At 40.7% G+C, this 21056-nt stretch overlaps 1 protein-coding gene across 8 annotated transcripts in view; it reads right to left on the bottom strand.

Moving 5' to 3' along the window:
* Positions 1-18120, bottom strand: part of KIF2A (kinesin family member 2A) — a 58286-nt gene extending 40166 nt beyond the window's left edge. For 4 of the 8 annotated variants that reach the window (XM_005489779.4, XM_026795157.2, XM_005489782.4 and 1 more), the window contains exon 1: positions 17811-18119. In XM_005489779.4, the coding sequence (XP_005489836.2) occupies positions 17811-17874 (64 nt within the window). In that variant the 5' untranslated portion in view covers positions 17875-18119. Of the gene's footprint in view, positions 1-17313; positions 17335-17810 lie in introns of those variants that run through there. The other 4 variants (XM_074533208.1, XM_074533209.1, XM_026795158.2 and 1 more) reach the window with 2 other exon arrangements.
* Between the last annotated feature and the right edge of the window lie 2936 nt (positions 18121-21056).

The following is a 21056-nucleotide window of genomic DNA, read 5'->3' as shown; positions in this document are numbered from 1 at the left end:
GTTTCCCACTTCTGCCTGTATGTTCCAGCTTTAAATTAAAATCTAAATTAATCTTTGTCCCTACATAAAAACCTACCAAACTCAGAAATATCCCAAGCTAGGTATGTAGGTAATTTCTGTGCAAGTACTAATCAAAAATAGTGCTTTACAAAAACAGAGTTCACAGATATTGCCGACAGTCAGCAAAGAAATGAGGAGGGGAGAAATAAACAACACACAGACATGTGACTGAGCTGTGTACAACATTTAGCTTCAAAATACAAACAGTACATTTAATGTTCCTCATACAGCAAGCAGGACATAAGTGACTTTTTGGTTTTCCATCCATTCAACACTAACAAGCCACACCACTATGAATCACTAAATCACAACTGAGTGTGTTCAGCCTAGCAGAGCTTGTTAGCTATCCATACTGAAGCACCTCCTCTAAAAAAGTTACCAAGAGCTGCATCCCCACATTGCTGTCATGGTCTTTGCTTCTCTAATAATTTTCTATCTCCAGTCTTGTCATGTTCTGATTTGGTTGGTTTTTCTGCTGACACTTCATTTTGCAGGCTGATCTCTAAAGTTTCCCTTTACGCTCAAAACAAGTTTTCTGTGGTTTCACCAGTTAAAGGAACACTTTGTTTTTTATTTCCCTTCAAGGCAGGTCCAGTTTCTTTTGGGGGAGGGTGTTAATATCCTTTTAAGCAGATTTCAAAGGGCTTTATTTTACATTAAAAACCTCTGCTTAAAACATCTTGTCTTTATTTGCTTTAGAAGCTTTAACTGCCAGTGAAATCAATGGCAGTGAAATCATTGGCTTCACAAAAGGTTTTCAATATCATCTGACCATGGTGGTACTGGGGAGTTTGCACTACCTACTGCCTCTGGAGGTGCTAGTCAAAGAGAAGCATCTTAATAAACAAGATACATGTTACTAAGGCAGCTCAATTCATAACAAAGTGTCCTATTATTATGCCAACAGATGCACTGATACCTTGATACTTACCATCAAGGTATCTCAGCTGTATCATGCCAGTAATCCTATCATTTTTAAGAGTAGGTGAGCTCTCAGCTTACTAACTTACCCACAGAAAAAATTATTTGGAAGGAAATGCTTTCAAGTCATATCTAATACATGCTGTTATAAGTACCCCAGAAAATTTTCAATAAACCAAAAAAAATTCACTTTGAAATATTTGAAAACTAGCACTTTGATGTCAATATATATAAACTTTTTTAAAGATTTCACGTGTTCACAGTCATTTAGTACTCTATGCTCTATTTTATGGCTTATACAAACACACCTGTACAAGCCCTATCTCTACCTGTTTCTGTCTTTTAAGAGTATCTGCTTTTTCAACACCATCAACCAAAAGATGAAATACCCCTGACACTCCAGATCACTTTCTACAGGAGCACTCATACCCAAATAACATCAGTTCTGAAATGGCACTTACTTTTCTTCTTGGCAGTTCACCCTGCCCACACTTACTTTGTGACTAGCAAGAATATGAAGGTTTTGCACCTATCATTTACATTTTATGGTCTCTTAATCTGTAGCAATAGGATGTTAACTTTGTGCCACTTTTACCCCAGTTGTTTTGCTCTACACCTCTGTCATAGATGAGTAATGTGACGGTTGATTCTCACAGTTGAAGGGCAAATATTAAGTATATGTTAAGAGAAGTTTTATGGATGTACAGGATGTCCCCCCTCCTTACACTGTTATCACAGGATGGCCTGGGTAGTCAGGGCATTTGGGAGGGTTGGCTTTTTACTATGGCAAAACCTGGCCTCAAGTGAAGATGTAAGAATATGATCTCTGCCACTGGAAGCAAAGAAGGAGTCAATTGACATGAGTTTGGGAGGGGGTAAAGGGTTAAAGGGTGGAACATCCATTGTGCGGATGAGCACATGGTGACAGAATCCTGCAGTGCTCCCTGCACTGTATTATCTTCTCTATTCACTCTTCTGTTGTAGTTTTGATAAGGTCAAATACCTCTTAATGTTCTGACACAACATACATCTCCACATACATGATAATCACACTCTAGTGAAGTAATGAAGCTTCCCAAAAGCAGTGTTACTTTCTGTGTTATGACCAGGAATTAATAACTTTAATGTATGGGAAAAACTAGCCATCCAGTCCCAAAACTGATCCCAGGAGTTATATTGTTAGTTAAAAATTACTATGTAAACTATCATCACCTGTCTTAAGCACCTTACCTTTCTTGTGTTAAACTTCATCTGAATCATTTTTCATAGTCTACTACACAGTTTATTAAATTCAGAGAAACTTATGGCTTACCTTCACAAAATGGTCAATACTGGCAGTGCTGCATAAAGTCTCTCCTATCCTGACGCTCTGGCAGGGACAAACTCAGGTCGCCACACACTCAGCTCCGGGATTCAACATCATGCTAACCTGCTTCATCTCTATCACAGAGACTAGAAGCACTTCAGAATCTGTCCTCCACTGCTTGCTACTAATTTTAGTCAAGGTATTGCACATTACTGTATGAATGATTCTATTTAATTTGTAATTTTTCCATCTACTTTAGGGCAAGATCAAGCAGAATGAGCTGTAATCTCATCTGAAATTGATATTAATGCAATCACCAGTTGCTCCATGGCCTAAAATCTTTTTATTCAGTTATGCTGGTTTTGTTGTTGGGGTACCACAACAGTTTTTCTATTTGTGGAGAGGGGAAGGAACTCAGACAAGCATCTAGCATTTGCTGTCAAGGTAGACTGTGCCATGGTCTTACTGAAGCATGGCATAACCCATGACCAACATCTTCATTCTCAAGTATCAGACAGAACTAGGATGTAAGAGAAAATGTCCTGAAAATCAATTCTGTGCCTTTCTTTCAGACCACAGTTGGAGAGAAAACCTAAGACAACTGGTATGGTGTTGGCTCATGTTCACAGCTGCCTGAACCAGTATCTTACATGGCATACTGCTTGGATGTACAGCACTTTAGTGCTCAGCTCAGGTCCCTCAGTTGTGCCTGTAGCACACTACTACACCAGGCACAGACAGGTCTGCAGACCAAAGCTGGTGGTGCTTGGGATCAGCCGTTCATACTGTGTGCTTTGCACAGGACTGGCCCAGCACCACAGTCTGAATACCCTTTGCCAGTGTGCATCATGCACTTTTCTTGCACATACCCTCTAGTTACATTTCATCCAAAAGGAATTTTGTGTCAACTAAAGCACAGCAAAAGAAAGTAAATAGGATCAAAGATATGTGTCCAAAGTCCATTTACTATATGAGCTGAATCCTTGTTACAGACGTACTCGTGGTCCCAAATGGTATCTATATGGATACGCAGAGTATCAAGACCTCATAATTTACCTTGACTTACATAAAAAAAAGAACACTGCATTCAACCTCCAACAACGATGCCTTCAAGAGCATGGCTAGGTGCATGTGCTGTATGTCCACGCACATGCACAACAATATGAAAGCATGATGCTTACCAAAATAAAAGATTATCCAAGCAGTGACAGACAAAACGATGCAATTCAGGCCTCTCCTCAAGAATCAGACACAGGAGTTCAGGTTTTCTCTAGGAGGCAGGTCATTAGGTTCATTCCAGATGGGAGGCTAGAAGTGAACTAGGACACGTGCATTGAGAATTATCATGGTACCAGGACATTAGACTAAAATGAGGTACAAGATAAACTCATGGCCAGAACACTGCAAATTGTGAAATATTTTATTCCTCTGTACAAGGAGATTGCATGCAAACAAGGAATGAAGTAGGGCATGCCAAAAGAGAAGCATGTTTTCTTTTATTATATGGGGCTGTCACAACACTAGCTACAAACTTACAGAACATCTTGAGCCTGGTGTTTAATAACACTACGTTATATTGAATATGCCATCTGATCCTTTGACAAGACAACTTTCTGGGTAGTTAGATGACTCCAAAAGAGTCACCCCAAATATACAGGAGTACAGAAGAATGGCAGATGAGCTTCAACACTGTTGGGGTTTAGGATTTCTTCCTTTTGTATTCTTTCTCTAAAGGAATTTTCTTCCATTTTTGTTGCTAACACTAATGATCAGTACTTAAGAGAGACAAAAGAAGTAACTACTTTCTCTCCAAGGAGCAGAGATACAGTGAGAATTGGGCTGTGGGAAAAGGGACTAGGCACAGCTCCTAGGTAGGTGCCTTGGTCTCTTGGCCTCAGAAGGCGATGATTGAGCTGCTGCTCGGCGTGGGAACTCGCTGCTGCTGCCGGAGCCCAGCCCTGCCCTGCTTCTTGTGCTGTGGGTGAGCCTTTGCGCATGAGAGCAGCCACTGAACAGGACATTATTGGAACCCTGCCTTACTGGAAAACAAGGATTCTTCACCATCTGCTGGGGTGCCTCTGGGGAAATCCCAGGATCCCCAAACCTTTCTCCCTGCCCTGTTCTAGAGTCAGGCTGCCTCTATCCAGTTCTCCTGCCACTGCTCCCAGTTTTCCACTACACTGTAGCCACACACCCCTTGCCTGCTGGGATGCACAGTGGCTCCAGCTGCAACTGCAGAGTTTCTGCTGGGTGAGCCCAGGGTGAGCCCCCCCTGCGTTCCAATCACCGCTCCAAGGTTCCTGCTGCAGCTCCTTTCACTATCCGGATGGGCACTGGGACAGGCTGCCACTGGGGGTTTGTAAAGGAAGCGCCTTCCCATCCCTTCCGCCGCCTGCGTCCGCCATTATTGAAGTTGGAAGGGGAGACGACCCACCTTGCGTTGGTCAGCCATCGACTCCGATTTATTAATCAATCAGTCACCTTTTATAACAGTGTTAATCAAGTTCATGCATATTGCAAAATCTGAGCTCACAATAGGTCAGAGATAACATACCAACCCCTCCTTATGTTTCCAATACCAAGATTTGGGTTCTCAAAATTATTCTTGCTTTCCCAAAACAGCCAAAGATAGAACATCCACTTGTTACGAGAAAGCTGCCTGAGAACTCTGATGTGCAAGGCTCTCAAGGCCTTCATGTTTGTCACTTTTACCTGTAATTAAAAATAACCTGAGAACCTCTGCTGTTCACAGAAACAGGCTGTGAGAACCTGTCCCCCACAGCTGCCTTCCAAGCCATCCCTGAAAAAATCTCCAACACGCCATTACAACGTGAGGGAGCCAGCTGGAGCCGCGGCACAGCGCCCCCTGCAGCCCCGGGGGAGTCATCGCCCGCCCTGCCCCGCCAAGAGCCAGCAGCGCCCCTGCTGGCTGGGATCGGAACTGCATTAAAAGGGGAGTGCCTAAAGAGCGCAGAGACTTTGTTGGGTTTCCTGTTCTTGTTTGTTCTTGCTGCCGTTGTTGTTTCTTTGCCTTGTTATACATACACACACTAGTAAAGAACTGTAAATTCTTTTTTCATCTCTTTGCCTGAAAGCTCTTTCATTTCAAAGTTATAATAATTTGGAGGGAAGGGGGGTCATGTTTTCCATTCCAAGGGAGGCTCCTGCTCTCCTTAGCAGATACTTGTCTTTCAATCAAAGACAAATGCTAAAGGAAAGATAACACATCCAGAGAAATCTTAATTACAGCTTTATAATGCTAAATCTGGAACTAGAAGTTATAGCTCTAGAGATCCTTTAGTTGACACAGCTCTCTCAAAACATCATTGCCTAAACATGCACCTGCAATGACAAAAAAAAAGCTGTTGAAACTTAAAAGCAAGTATCCTTTTCAAAATACAAATAAGACTTTGGTACACCCACATCTCAAGTACAATGGCACACCAAAAAAAAATATGTAGTGGAATTAGAGGATGTTAAGGAAAGGACAGCTAAGAAAACAAAGAGAAAGAGGATACTAAGCAGGTAAAGACTGCTCACTTTTAAGGAGAACACGGAGGGTGGACTTGGTTGCGCTTTACAATCATAAAGGACAAAATGAGTGAAAACTATTATGGACCAAATGCTTCAACACTAAAGCTGGGAGTGGTCTCTTAAAGCATAGGTTACAGACTGATGAAAGTGGTAGTGTATTTCTGTACACAGAAAACAGGGAACTTCTTGATCTTGCGTCTGCAAGAGTCAGGCAGTATAAGTCGGGTCAAAAAGGTATTCAATAAATACACAGACAACTGGTCTATAAATTGCTTGAACTAGGGAAAGTTGTACTTCTAACATCCTAGATAGAATTCTGCATAGTGAAGGAAGACAAAGACTTCAGAAAGAGACAAAGCTGATGTGCTTCCCTAAATAGCCCCTGGTTGCTGGGCTAGATGAACCACCCATCTGATTCACTAGTGTACTTCATATAGAGGTGGTGAGCTTACTGCAAATACCATAAGTGGTAAGGAGACTGAAGAACCTCCCCAAAAAGCAAAGATACTTCAGAAGAGTTTAAAAGAACCCAGCTTTCTCCAATTTCAGTAAGTCTTATAAGGAGAAAAGGGAAAAGTTTTCATTCACCTTTCATAAAGAAAAATTTGGTTACATATTCACACATCAATATCCCTTTTAAAGTGTAAAAAATCCCCAAAATGAAACAATTATAATTATCAATTTCCAAAACTCCTGCAAAGTTTTCCAGCACCTGCCAGTGTCTCCCATAGCCCACACCAACCCCCTCCAGTTCTCATATTTAAGAAAGATTAAACAGCAATGCAAACTTTATTCAAATGAGAACAAGACATCAATGTATAACAGGACTATATTTGCTGTCCTCTAGCAAATTTTTCTTTTACTGATGCTGCATAAGTGAAAGCTTCCATTCAATTCCTGATAAAATTTCTACCTGTCCAATGAGTTCATAACTTGTAAACACTTTGCAGGAATAGTTCAGTATCTTATATGTTCATGGGTTTTTTAATAGTTTTGTAAAACTGAATATAATTTGACATATTTTTGTGCATTTAGTCTTCTTTGGAAACCACTGAACAATTTTGCAGGCAGCTTCTATAAACTTCTAAAGCTGCTTCTCAAAGTTACTCTCAGAATACTTCATAAACTTCTACAGATCCAGACCCTCTGTGTTACGTATCAATTTCCTTACATTTCTGACATGTAAGCAAACTTAGATTCAGTTCAGGTATGTCCTGGTATGGCACTGACTCAGATAGTTATCTTTCTTCCTAGCAGCCAGTATACTGCTGTGTTTTTGACATAGTAAGAGAATAATGTTGGTAACACACTCGTGCTTTGGTTGTTACTCATTAGCGCTTACCCCAAATGAAGGACATATTCATGTCCCATGCCAGTGAGTAGGTGACAAGAACCTGGGAGGAAGCGTAACCAGGAATGTTAAACTGAACTAGCTAAAGGCATATTCCGTATTTATACAATAGCAGGTAGGGATAGGACTAGGGTAACAGTCTTTGACTCATAGAGAGTAGGTTTATACTGGATATTCAGAAAAATTCTTTGTTGTGAGGGTGGTGAGGCACTGGAAATGGTTGTTGAGAGAAGCTGTGAACGCCCCATCCCTGGAAGCTTTCAAGGCCAGACTGGATAGGGTTCTGAGCAACCAGGTCTAGTGAAAGACCCATGACAGGGGTAATGACATGGTGGTAGGGGATAACTTTTGGGTCCTTTTCAACCCAAATCATTCTATGATCCTGTCACTCCATACCTGGTGTAAACTGGTGTAAATTGGCTGGGGGGGTCCAATTCGCTGCACAGGGACAGACTGCATATTGGTCAGCAGGTGGTGAGACCTTGTTCTGTGCATCACTTGTCTTTTTTGACATTTTGTTTCTCTCTCTCTTATTGTTCTCCCTTTTCATTACAATTACCTTACTAATTTTATCACTACTACTATTATTATTATTATTACTCAAACATTAAACTCTTTTTTCAACCTACAGGTTTTAATTTGTTTTTTGTTCTCTAATTCTCCTCCCCACCCACCACGGGTAGAGGTGTGTGGACTGAGCAAACAGCTCAAACAGTGGTACTTAGTTGCTGGCTGGTATTAAACCTTGACAGTCTTTCAAACAGCATTTTGGTTTAGTGGCTGTTGAAATTTGTTTAGTAACAGGATTTAAGATTGTGGTGGATTAAACTAACTTGGTGAATATCATCTGCAAAAGATTCACGTGACTTGGCAAGTCTTCTCCCTCTCTTACCTCCTTTTCCATTTTATTTGAAAAATGAATTTTATTGTTTGAATAAACGGCCAAGACCTCCTTTGGAAGATTTTCTCTACTTTCTCTAAAGCTAACCATACCTGCCTAAAAGCAACAGCTTCCTGCATCATACAGAAAATTTTTAACAGCATCTTCTACAGATATTTTCAAAATGGCACCCTTTGCTTTTCATGACTCATCCTCTAGGGCGATACCATATGGGTAAATGAAGGTGGTACAGAATGTAATCTTATCCCCTTAAGAGTTGCAGCTGAACCAATTACTAAAGATTAGGAGCAGGCATGATGTTAACAGGCCACACCTGTAGCCAATAAGAAGAGTGTTACAAAAGAGCGGACTGGTAGGTGCTAGAGTCAGTTGGCTACTGCAAGGACAGGGAAGAGTCAGTGCTTAGAGGAGCTTCCTACAAGAAACATCAAGGAGGTGTGAAACTCTAGCAATATGGAACCCTTGCAATGTAATGACAATAGAACTCTTGCACTACAATGACAACACCATCCCATCACAGTCTTTTCCCCTTCACAAAATTGTATTTAGTAAGAATATATATACCGTTACTTAATTCATTACTGAGCTGCCAAATGTTGCTCCAGTTCAAAGGTGAGAAGAGTTCATTCACATGCAAATTTAAAGCTTGTATTTTAGCTTAACAAGATTCTAGAAGTTCAAACCAACAAGAAAAACATTAAGAAGTATTTTAATTCTTCTGTGTTTGATGAAAGCTTATCATAACTTAAAAATCCTCTGATCATGATTAAAATATTGACACTATTAATCACCACCTGAATTTCTATTGTACTAAAATGCCAAAATTTACAAAAAAGTTCAAATAATAAAAATACAGAAGTACAAGAAAACATAAGCCAAAGTGAAATTAGAAATTTTGAGTATTCAAAAACCTACATGTTTATGTGCTTTTCAAGCTGAATTTATTTCCACTGCCCTCTTCCTACAGCCAGAGATCCTCATTAGCACATCACTATGCATTCCTGCATCTCTATAAATGAAACACTTCTACAGATCAGTTGTGCAAACACTTCTACAGATCAGCAGGAAATCTTCCTCAAACTCCCTATGTAGTTTAGCCACAGAATAGAAGTAACACATTTTAGTGACCGCAAAATGTGCAGCCCTGTGCAATAAAATTTCTACAGCCATACTCTGCAAGGGCACAAGTATGTGCCACACCACACTTCTAAAGAGAAAGTTTTAGACAAAGACCACTGTGCATCTCTCTCCACCCACACATCCAGTGTACTTGTCCACTGAAGGCAATTCCTAAATACACAATTCTATAATTAAAAGACAAAAATTACACTTCTGATACCTGGGATTACACAAATCTAGAAGTGCCTGATGAGAGCCAAGAGAACATCAAACTTAAAAAACTTGGCACAGCTTTAATGAGACTTCTGATAACTTGAAGTAAACAACATTCTACTAGGTGAACAGAATTACCACACACTCCTAAAAATGAAAACACAGTAAAAGACTTTTTGTTATCTACAAGTCACTTTGTTACTGATTGGGATTGTCCAATTAGTTTTACGTGATGCTGGTGTTACATCAGTGGCAAAAAATGCAGCAGATTGTCCCCTTTAGAGAAACCTGGGAAACATAAAAGCAGCTTATGCCTGATGGAATAAGAACTGCCACTAAATAAAAACTAAGCTACTCTGAAGGCATGTTTATTTGAATAAAAGAAAAAAATCTACTACCACATTCAAGCCTTAAAAGCAACAAAATCCCTCATCCATCTTTCAAGAGTCAAAATATAGTATCAGATCTAGTGTTGCTAAACAAGATCCAATTTAAAAAAGGCAAAAGGAAAAATTGAACAAGTGGCTTACTTAAATTTAATTGATAACTCACATTTTTGAAAACCATCACTAAAAGTTTTGGTTAGGCACAGTTTTACAGAGTAGTCTTTAAGAGCCATTACCCACTCCTTTTAAGAAATTCTAAAATTGAGTTCCTAGCAACAAGAAATAACTGAATTTAGACAGTAATAGTAGAGTTATCAGAAGTCTTCTAAACATGTGGTGTTCATGTAAATGGTTCAGTGCACTACACACATTAAAAAAAGCACACAAGCATAGTCTGATAAATTCATACTCTTATCAAGGAAGGGTAAAGGTAGTGCATTTTTACGCACAGCATTATTGCCTTTCGTCTAACAAATGCAAACCCTAGTTTTATATATTTAGCAATGACCAAATTCAAACGCAGCAAAATTAGCTTTGCTGAACACTTTTTTAATGCGGAAATGGTAATGCCATCTTTGTAACGCCCGCCTGAGAACTACTACCCATGGCAGGAGAAGGGTGGCACAAGAAACCAACATCATGCCTCCTGTTCTAGCTCCACAGGGGGCTCCACATCAGGAAAGCATTCAACAATGGCAGATGAATTCACTGGCTTCCAGCAAACCAATGGTATGTGAATGTTCTAAGGTCAAAATTGACCTTATCATTATTCCTTTTGGGGATATGAACAAAGCATGTTTCCAGGCTATCCGACACAGGCAACACTGTCTCATGGCTAAACACTTAATATAGAATTCAAAGGATCTGTTTACATAAGTCAAAGGTGTAACAAAATCATGACAATCACCCATCTATACATGTATTTGGAACACAACAGAAAATACACACTGTTTCATTCTTTAAATGAAAATTTTAAAATATTGTACCCACAAGCAATATAACCAATATAAAGGTTTTTAGGAAAGGAAAAGAAAACAGCACATGTGTCCATACATACACAGAATGGGTTTGAGGATATAGCAGCATTAGACAACCTCTATCTAAATGACATATCTAAATCACAGTTTTAGTTCCCTGCCCTCCCATCTTCATTTCCCTGCAAGACACCCAACTAAAATCTAACCCCAGTGCAGCAGGCAGCAAAAAGCCGTCTCAGGTTAAACATCCTAGTAGTCAAAACTAACTGCAGCCAACTTAATTATGAAAAATGTTTAACAGTCTTACATATGTAGGGGAACATCTGCCCAAACACAAGAAAAATTGCTCCAAACACTATAGCTATGAATATCTGGTTTTATATCTATATTCAGTCCATAACAAAGAGAAACTTAAATAAAATCCCAAATACCAAGTCACAGTAAAATCTAAAGGTTTGAAATGTACAACTACAAGCAAATGTTTTTAAAAGTTGTTAGAAGGATCTTCAAAAACATAAAAACTTCTTCTTCATAAAAAAACTTCTGAAAAGACATGAGTTGTAAATCTGGAAAACACACACAAGATTTCAAGCAATGAAAAAGAACTGTTCATCTATCTGAAAGTTTTTTTGTGTTTTTGAAATAGATGAAGAGACATAACAGAGAATGTATTGCAGCTACACAAAAATCTTCTGTCCTACATCCGGGAATACACACTGAAAACATATACACCTTTAAACAGTTTTATGTATGCTATAGACATATAATGAGAAATTGACTATTAAAATCCAGTATCTTCTTAAAAACTCCTCAATTTTAAATCACAAACACCACCATGCCTGACCACGTATTATATTTTGTATATATTCTCACTACTGGACAAGGTAAAGATTGCTTAGTAGTTCTTACTATGAACTTCTACATCTTACTTCTTGTATCACATTAGAAATTTAATTCTGAAGTTAACATAAACCTTTAATGCATCAAAAGTAACTGAATTCTTTTCCTCTATGGAATACACACACAGTGAATAATTATAGGGAACACACCTAGTGGTCACCATGGGTTGACCACTGCATTCTCCTCCTGATCCCAAATCCTGTCATACAGTATGGTGAGGAAGACAAGATAACTCAACAAAATATAAGACAGGAAGAAAAGCTGGGGAAAAAAACCCCACTTTATGATATAGGCAGTAGATGTTTATAAACAAGGAACCTAAATAGTAACAGAGCAATGAAGTTAATTTACTCCATTCTGTTACTTGTTCCTCAAACACAAAAAAAACCCCAAAAAAACCAACAAAAAAAAACCCTAATAAAATTGTGTTGACCATGCTTCACAGGTCAACATAACAAATATGCTACAGATTTTGTCTCCAAGAAAAAAGCTCACCTGGTAAATACCTCACTCTTTTCTCTATCTTGTTCCACTGTAAGTGGATGTATGAAAAAAAACTCAAAAGGCTAGTTTGTTTCCTAGAGTAAACAGAAAGAGATACTTTTGCAATGACATTACTCTTCAGTCAAGCATGACTTCTTCCCCATGACTTATTGTCTTGTCCCACCTTAACAAGAGGAAAAGAGATACTTGGTGCCATGGCAGCACAGAGAAGTCTTCCATCCATAAAGCCGTAAGAAGGAAAGACGAGCAACACTATGCTCAGGCAACAGGCCATCAGAGAGCATAGGAGCTCAGAACAATAACTTTACCTATTAAATTCAGAACAGATTCCCCTATAACATCATTACTGGGGGAAAAACATGCAATACAAGCTGTGTGATCCTAGCTCCCACATACAGCACTAAAGACACTAGTGCCAAAAATGCTGTATTAAACACACACAGAACAAAGATGAGAAATTTCTCTGAAGACTAGAACTCAGCTCTTGTTATTCATCTTGCAAAAAAGCTATTTCCACAAAATACAGACAGCCTACATAAATATCTGAGAATCTGTGAGTTACAATAAAAATTCATGGCTTAATGAAAGCTGAAGATGTAAAAAGTGACTCCAAAAAGGAGACAGAAAACTTAACATATCCTCCTGGTCAAATTTTCTGAGGGAAAAATCTCAAGAAACTTTGGATGTAACAATGAGAACATACACCAGATAAGCCTAAATGTTGGACCCAATAGCTGGACTAGCAACAGCAGACTTGAAACCATGGGTGTATTCTGGCTATTATGGAAGTACAAAGACACATTGTATCTGTACATATTACATAGGGATTAGGTAATTCAGTCAAATGATTTAAATGTGGTAACAAACACCTTAATCATAGGGAACACAAATAGATGTATGTCACCAAAGGAAAGAGTAAAAACACATTACCATTTAAATCTATCCTCAATAGCTTGTAAAATAGGGTGACTACTCAAACCTGAACAGAAATTTTATAGCATTATTAAACCTTCTCTCCTGCTATAAAATCATTCTTGCCACTGGGAGTTGTACACGAAGATACAAGATTACCCAGAACACAGAGGATGCTACGGAACTCGCAACTCTGAGAAACAAGAATTTCACAGAAGCTGGGTTTTAAAGAAACAAAGTATGGCCCCAATTGTTGCTACAATGTAGCACCACTTGTCTCTGAAGATGAAAACAGTTACCAAGATGTTTCAGAAGACTAAGCAGCAAGAAGCTCCCAGGAGGTTTTTAGGTGGAATGGACCATCCCCTACCATGACCATTCCAGCTGTTCCAGACACAAATGAAGAAAATTCTTAAGTAGGCAATTAAAAACATCATAGCCATGGGCAAGATTTCTTCCTACCTCACATCAGTAAGAGGTTATTTAAACTACAAACTCAGGAAAAAGAAAAAGTATTTACAGTTCCTGGTGTAGTTCTTTTAGTTTTTATTATAAACTAGATATTCCTACCATCCTTCTTCAAATTCTGCTACGCTTCTAGATTCAATCTCCTCTGGTAACAATCTTCCTAGTACTGTACCTAGTAACTCTACCTAGTCCTTTCCTCTTTTAACAATTTCAAGTTTTCCTCTTCAAACACTGACAGCTCTCCTATTCTTGTATTGTGAAAAACATGGGCATAAATTCATGATCTTTCTTTTTTACACCATTTGATGGTTAATCCTTAAAAATTCAGCATTTGTCCTTTCCTGAAAGTTCAGTCAAATCTTAAGTCAGTCTCCTAACTACTAGAGTGTCCCTTCTCCTCATGCCTGTATGTTATTTCCGACAGAGTGAAGTCAGAATTGTATTTGCCTCTCCCTCTCTCCCATCACACTTTCAAAATGAGCAAATACATAATTAAATTCCCTGCCTTTCTATGTAGTATTTCAGATATGCAAAGCCAAAACAGGAACAGACAGAGGAGGAAATGGTCAGAAAAAGAAAAAAATTCATCAACCTACTAAAGGGATGCAGAGCAGAAGTGATTTATCTTGTTTCAGCAAAAGACTGCATTTATGGAGAAAAAAATGTGAAAGACTATTTCTGCAAATACTTATACAGGTCTTTGTCACCATTAATGGCATAATGCACAGGAAGTGCAGATACAGGTGTAAGTTTACACACAAAGCAGCAAGCTATTATTATTTGTGTAAAGGGAATTCATCAACAGAAAAATGCCTATCTTCAGACCTCAACAAAGGACATCTTCTGGACAGGATCAATACTGTGAGTATGGCAGGTACCTTCGGGTTTCCTACTAAATGCCCTAAGTTTCATGTCAAAAGGCATATTTTTCAAATGTGGAAATACAGTCCATTCTTAGCAACTTGCAAACTAACACAAAGTAGTTCTTCCCATTTCCAAGACAGACTAATCACATTTCAAGCAATGTGCATAAATTAAACCAAGCAGTAAATTTCACTATCAGAAGTTATTATAAAAACCTGAACTAGGTGACCACTTAGTACCTCTTTATGATACATGAACATAACTAGTTATTCCACTGGAACAACCAGTATTTACTAGATAGTAACTGGAAATACTATCTACAGCTGTAGGTAACAGTTATAAGGATATTTACCCACTGAGAAAAAAACAGCAAGCAACTCTGCAACATCAGCTCTTGAAAATGCAAGGGTTTATCCAAACTGCTTTGCGTGTGCTTTTGGCCATGACTTCTAACAATGCCCTTCTTTTGTACCACATTCATTTTCTATTCAGTTCTACAATAAATCTCTCACTTCAGGCTAATTAGAACTTGTCAAAATGACAGAATATGTGACTTATTTTTTCCAGAATGTTCTGGTCTCACTTGTAACAATCACGTTTCACCAAAAATGCATTTCTTTTAGCTTTTCTTTTTACTTAAGGAAAAACAGTCCTCTGGAATCAATAAAACTCTGTATTCAGCAAAGAATGTTTTAAGATTACTGGCAGATAGATGAAAAAACCCACACACTTTTTCACTGACGCCATTAACTAAGTAAAACCATTATTCTCTGAATTCAGTAAATAAAGAGGTAAGTAAGAAAAACTTAATTCCTATCTCCACTGCTCAAAACAATTTTTAGTTTTAAGAACGGACTCACTACAGACAAGAAAATATGTAAAAAGAAAAGCCCATATGAACACATTCCGCTCTCCAAAAGTTTCCTAAACAGTTTTAATGGTTTTCAGCCAACAGCAGCTGACATGACAGACAGCCCTGATTCTTCCTAGAATACAGCTCTGGGGAGAGCAGATCCAGAAGATGATGTGTAAAGACTTCTATGTCATCCGGACTATGACTATATATATTTGCTACATACTGATACTGCTGGGGTCACAGATCCCTCCATAAGCTATTGGAACACACTAATTGTGCAGAAAACTAGCACATCCAAAAGTTTTCTACTGGGTTTAGTTAATCAAATCATCAATTAACGTATTAAATAATCAGAAGAAAAAAATCAATAGACACACTGGAGGGGAGAGAGTCTGTAGGAACAATTCAGCTGACAGAGGAACAAGCAGCAAGACCCTCACCTTGTCATCAGCAACAAGACCGATTTCCACTGCTGTGGAGATCCGCAGCTGAGGTTATAAACTGCCTTCTATGAGGCAATGCAATCTAGTCCTGGCTGTCCTTCCATATATCCCTCAAAATGCTCTTTTCCACATACCTAGGACAGTTTCTCCTACAGTTTAATGGGAAGAGAATGACACTTAGCTGCAGCAGTCTGAGCCAGAACAGGACATCTCTTCCAGTCCCAAAGAAAAAAAAAGGACACATCACAATAACTAGGACCTGCCACTAATTATGACACTGCAGTCTTGCTCACACATGGACCAATTTAACACAAATTCTCAAAACCCTACAGTTTGAGCAACTGCTGTGAAGACATCCCCCTAGTCCATATTACTGATGAGTAATATACTTAATGTGCTGCATCACCTTTCTCAGTGATGCAGCAAAGTACATAAACTGTTAATAGTAATAAAAAGAAGTATTATTTTATTTGAGAGCTACCAAAATCACTTCTGATATTCAAAAGTCTGTACAGCCCTACAGAGCAGAAAACAAGAGGAGCAAAGCATTTTCATGCCTAATTTCCAAAGGCATGATTTCCAAAACCAAACAGTAATGTTTCTTAGGAGTTCACACAGACATCAGAAAAAGTTTTACAAGATGCTACTGCGAGGCTTTTTGAAATCCCAGACAGAGATGCACAGGAGTTACAAAAATAATTGCCAGACTGATCAGATTCATCACGTGGCAAACAGGGCATTTGGCACAAATTGAGGGGCTGGGTGTAATCCAGGGTCCAGCCAACACCAACCATTATTTTATTGTAGGGCTGAATTGCAGCATGGAACACAAGAAAGACAAGCTGCATAAGGCTTGTTGGCTGCTTTTTTCCTGCCTCATGACAGAACCATGCTGGAGCTTCAGAGTCTTGGACCTCCACATCTCTTTTCCCTTAGAAACATCTGCTTACTCTTTAGCAAGCTTCTAGATCCCAGAGGAAAAAAAAAAAACCAAACCAAAAATCAAAAACACACAGCAACAGCAGCAACAACAAAACCTTTCCAGAAAATCCCAGCAGAACCCCACCCCAGTTTAGCAGGTTTCACAGATCTCAGAGATGCTGCAAATAGATTACATATTCCCAACTCATATCCAAGAGCTGAAGTCATGAGTGATCTGCCATTGATTCAGTCAATTTCCCATGTCAGTTGTTTCCTAACGGCAGAACCACTGAATTGTTGATATTGGAAGGGACTTCTGCAGATCATTTAATTGAACACTTCTGCCAAAGCAGGGTCACCTAGAGCAGGTTACACAAGAACACATCCTGGTGGGCTTTGAATATCTCCCGAGATAAATAGGAAGAGTTAGCACCCCAAACCTGTCACACACGCCTTCTTGATTCACATGTATTTTCAGACAGCATCACACATCCTCCCACCAGGAGAAGCTGGGCAAGACGAGAAACACTGGATCCCCAACGGAGAAATTACAACTCACGGGCATAAATAGCAAGTACTCTTCCTACATTTTAATCACAAAGAACATCTGAAATAATAACATCATGCTTTCTGCCAAGTGATGAAAATGTCCAAAGGCATTCTTATCAGGGCATTACCGTTGTGTCATTTTTCAGAGCACCGGAGCAGACAAGAAGTTACCTCTCCCAAATGAAAGGCAGGCAGGCCGGCAGGCCGGCCTGCCTGCCGGCCTGCCTGCCTGCCTTCCCTCTCTCCATCACCTCATCCCCTGCCCGAAGGCCTTCCTTCCTCCCTGCCAAAAGCTCCTCGGCTCCCCTCCCACCGACCCACGTCCGAAACACCACCCCGCCCCCCCCCGCAGGCCACCCCGCCGGGCTCGGCGCCCGCCCCACCCGCGGGTCCCCCCCGGGCCCCCCCGGCCCCGCCCGTGCTCCCCTGACAACCGCAGCGCGCGCCGGGCGTGGCCCCGCCCCGGCCCCGCGCACACAATGGGCCCCGGCGCGCGCGGCCCCGCCCGCCCCCCGCGCCCCGCGCGCGCGGCACCGCCCGGCCGGGATGCGGGGAACGAGGGGGGGTGGGGTGGGGGGAGAGGGGGGAGGGTGTCCGCGGCCGCCGGCCCCCGCGGCCCGCTCACCATCGCTGCGCTTGATCTCCACGTAGATCCCTATCTGGATCTTGCCGAAGTTGGCCGCTGCCATCGCTTCATGGGGCGCACGGGGGAGATCGGAGGCGTCGCCGGCCGGCCACACCGCGGAGAGGGAGAGGAGGCCGTGCACGGCAGAGGCAGCGGCGGCTCTGGGCGGGGGCGACGGGCGGCCGGGAAGAAGGAGGCGGGGAGCGGAGAAAAGGCAACGGCCGGATACAACAGGCGCTGTGGGCGCTGCTGCGCCTGCGCGGCCTCCGCGGCGTCACGGTGGCACCCGCTCCCGGGAGGGGGCGGGGGCGCCGCGCGGCCGCAGCCCGCGCGCCCCGCCTCCTGGCCCCGCCCCTCGCCGCGGGCGCGCGCAGGGGGCGCGGGCACCCCGCGAGGCGCCGGGCGGGGCCGGGCCCGCAGTGCCGGCTGCGCCTTGGGGCGCTGGTCCGGCCTTCATCGTGGAGCACAGGCACACACACTGACACCACACACAGCACACACACTGACACCACACACATAGCACACACACTCCCCTGCAGCACCAGATGGTGACTGAGCTGCTCTGGAGCCTTAGTGTAATAGCTTTATCTACCTGCTGCCTGCTCATGCGGCTCCCATGTGCACAGCAGAGCAGCTTAGGAGCAGTCGTCCTGCTCCACAGCCTGCCAGCGGCTCTTGTGTCCCAGGAAGGCACATGGTGTGGTTTCTGGGGATGTGCAGGGCTAACAGTTGGACTAGATAATCCTTATAGATCTCTTCCAATTCGGAATATTTCATTAATCTTTGAAGGTCACACCGTCAACGGCATCCATCCATCTTGGGAGCCTACAGGGAAGCTGGAGAGGGGCTCTTTGTCAGGAACTGTAGTAAGAGGACAAGGAACAATGGGTACAAACTAAAAGAGGGGAAATTTAGGTAAGATGTTAGAGAGAAATTCTGTGAGTGGTGAGACACTGGAATGGTTACCCAGGGAGGCTGTAGGTGCTGTCCCCATCCAGGCAGTGACCAAGGCCATGTTGACTAAGGCCTTGAGCAGCCTGGTATAGTGAGATGTGTCTCTGCCCCTTGCAAGAGGGTTTGGAACCAGATGTTCTTTAAGGTCCATTCCAACCCTTTAACATTCTATGATTCTATGACCTTTGCTTCATGTCCTGTGTCTTTATACTGCTTAAATAAAAATAAAATACAGATCATGTTCCACATTTCCCTGTTGTGACTTCATCCCAGGCAGGCTACTGTGTTACACACTGCCCTCAGATTTCTCCTCCAAGGGTAGTTCCTGATGTGATGAATCCGCCACTGGTTTAAAATCGTCCTTCCTGCATAGCTTCTGGTGACCTTGAGCAGCATTGCAATAAACTCCCTAATTACTTGCCAAGCAAAAGCTAGTCTAGTAAAAATAATCCCCCAATCCACACATCAACTGGTTATATGGAATGACAGCTGACACCCTGCCACACCACTGGGGGCTGTGCCCTCCCAGTCAGCCTGTCACTCTTGCCTCACCTCCCTGCCTTCACTGTCAGTTTTATACTGAAATCAGTGTGATACCTGGAAAGTCAGAGTCAAGGAGGCGGGGCTCCAAATTCCTACAACCTTTGTGCATGTAGAGTAGCGGCTGGGGTGGTACAGCTTTCTCCCACCACACTACAGTCTCAGAAATACTCATTAGGCCTTGATCACCTGAGCTAAGCTGCTCTTGAGCTTATCAGAAACACTGTCTGCTCTCAGGAACTTACCTTGACTAATGAGCTCCTGTGTTTTATTCAATAAGCTTGGAAACTCATTTTTATTGCCTGAAAGACAACCCAAGTCAAATATTTTTGTCATTGAGCCTTCAAGGCCTGAATTTTGGCCAGGATGGAGAATTGCTGTCTCTAAAATCCATTCTCCTGTGACCCAGTTCACAGCAGTTGTGAGACCCTTGGTGCTCACCTGCAAGGATTTATTTATGATTAGCTTGTTTTAACCCTACCTGATCTTTTTATATAGTGTGAAAATAAAAACATTTAGGTTCTCACGTCAGATGCAGAATAAAGGAAAAGTGACTCATTTGAAATAGTTAAATTAGAAACAAGATATTATTTTTCAAATTACGTGCTCTGTGTACTCCATAAATGTTAGCATATGAGCAGTAAACTATATATGCATTTCTGGAAAGTTATTAGACTCCTGTTGTGGCAGAAAGAGATGACTACTTTTACAAAAAAATCATGCCAGTGAGAAAACTAAAGTGTATCCTAGAAAAATATACACAAGCTTAAGTTTTTACAAAATCAGCTTTTACTCTATATTAAAATAGATCTTTTTTGGTTTTGTCATGATATACACATAGGAGCATTTGTAGAGAAAGTCAGCAAAGCCCAGAAAACTTCTTGTTTCTGCCTGGAAAATATACAGTGCTAATAGTAAATAAATTCAAAATAATTAAAATATATGACCAAGCATGATAAGTCTTCTTAAGAAATTAAAGATTCCTAACTTTTTGTAAGAATGTATTCTTTTCATTTTTTTAAGGAAAAGCTTGCATAACTTAGTCTTGAATACTGGGTCTTACCAAGTATTCTAAATATATATCTCTTCAAAATTTTCATTAATATATATTCAATGCAATTTTAAAGAGAAGAATACAGTTCCCAAAATCTAGTCACACATTTTTAATTGAGGTACAGGAAAATTTTATTACATAGAATATAACATTTTATTGGCTCCCAACATTAAATTACTCAGATCGTTTTTTAGAAAGCGTATTCATGGCTTCTAAAATAATGTTTACAGAATTCCAAGAGCTGTATGTGTCTACTTTTTATGCATTAAGAGCACTAGGACATATTTCTCTTGCCAATACAAAAAATAAGACAATTACTGAAGCTTTGGCACTCCATTCAAAACTTTGACTGCTGTTGGATGAGTCATCCAAAATACTGGAAAATGATCATGCACCAGTTATGTTTCAATGGTTAGCAAGAATTCTTCCGTCTTTAACAAACACTAACATCGGCTTGCGTTTCATACAGACACAGTCATAGCAATTAAAAATTTCAGTTTACTGTATTTCAATATAAAACTTGAGTTATTAATATAAGTCTACATGCTTCATAACTTAGAAGTAATTTATTATTAAATATTTTAACTATTTCACAGCATTAGTGGAAAAAATAGGATTAATCACCATACACATTTATAATCATACTGATATGAAATTACTTCTTTTTAAAGCTCAAATCTGAAAATACATTTCTCTTT

The sequence above is a fragment of the Zonotrichia albicollis genome, chromosome Z (genome assembly GCF_047830755.1).
Source record: "Zonotrichia albicollis isolate bZonAlb1 chromosome Z, bZonAlb1.hap1, whole genome shotgun sequence".
In the NCBI taxonomy this organism is placed as follows: Eukaryota; Metazoa; Chordata; class Aves; order Passeriformes; family Passerellidae; genus Zonotrichia; species Zonotrichia albicollis.
This window is presented reverse-complemented; position numbering and strand designations above follow the sequence as displayed.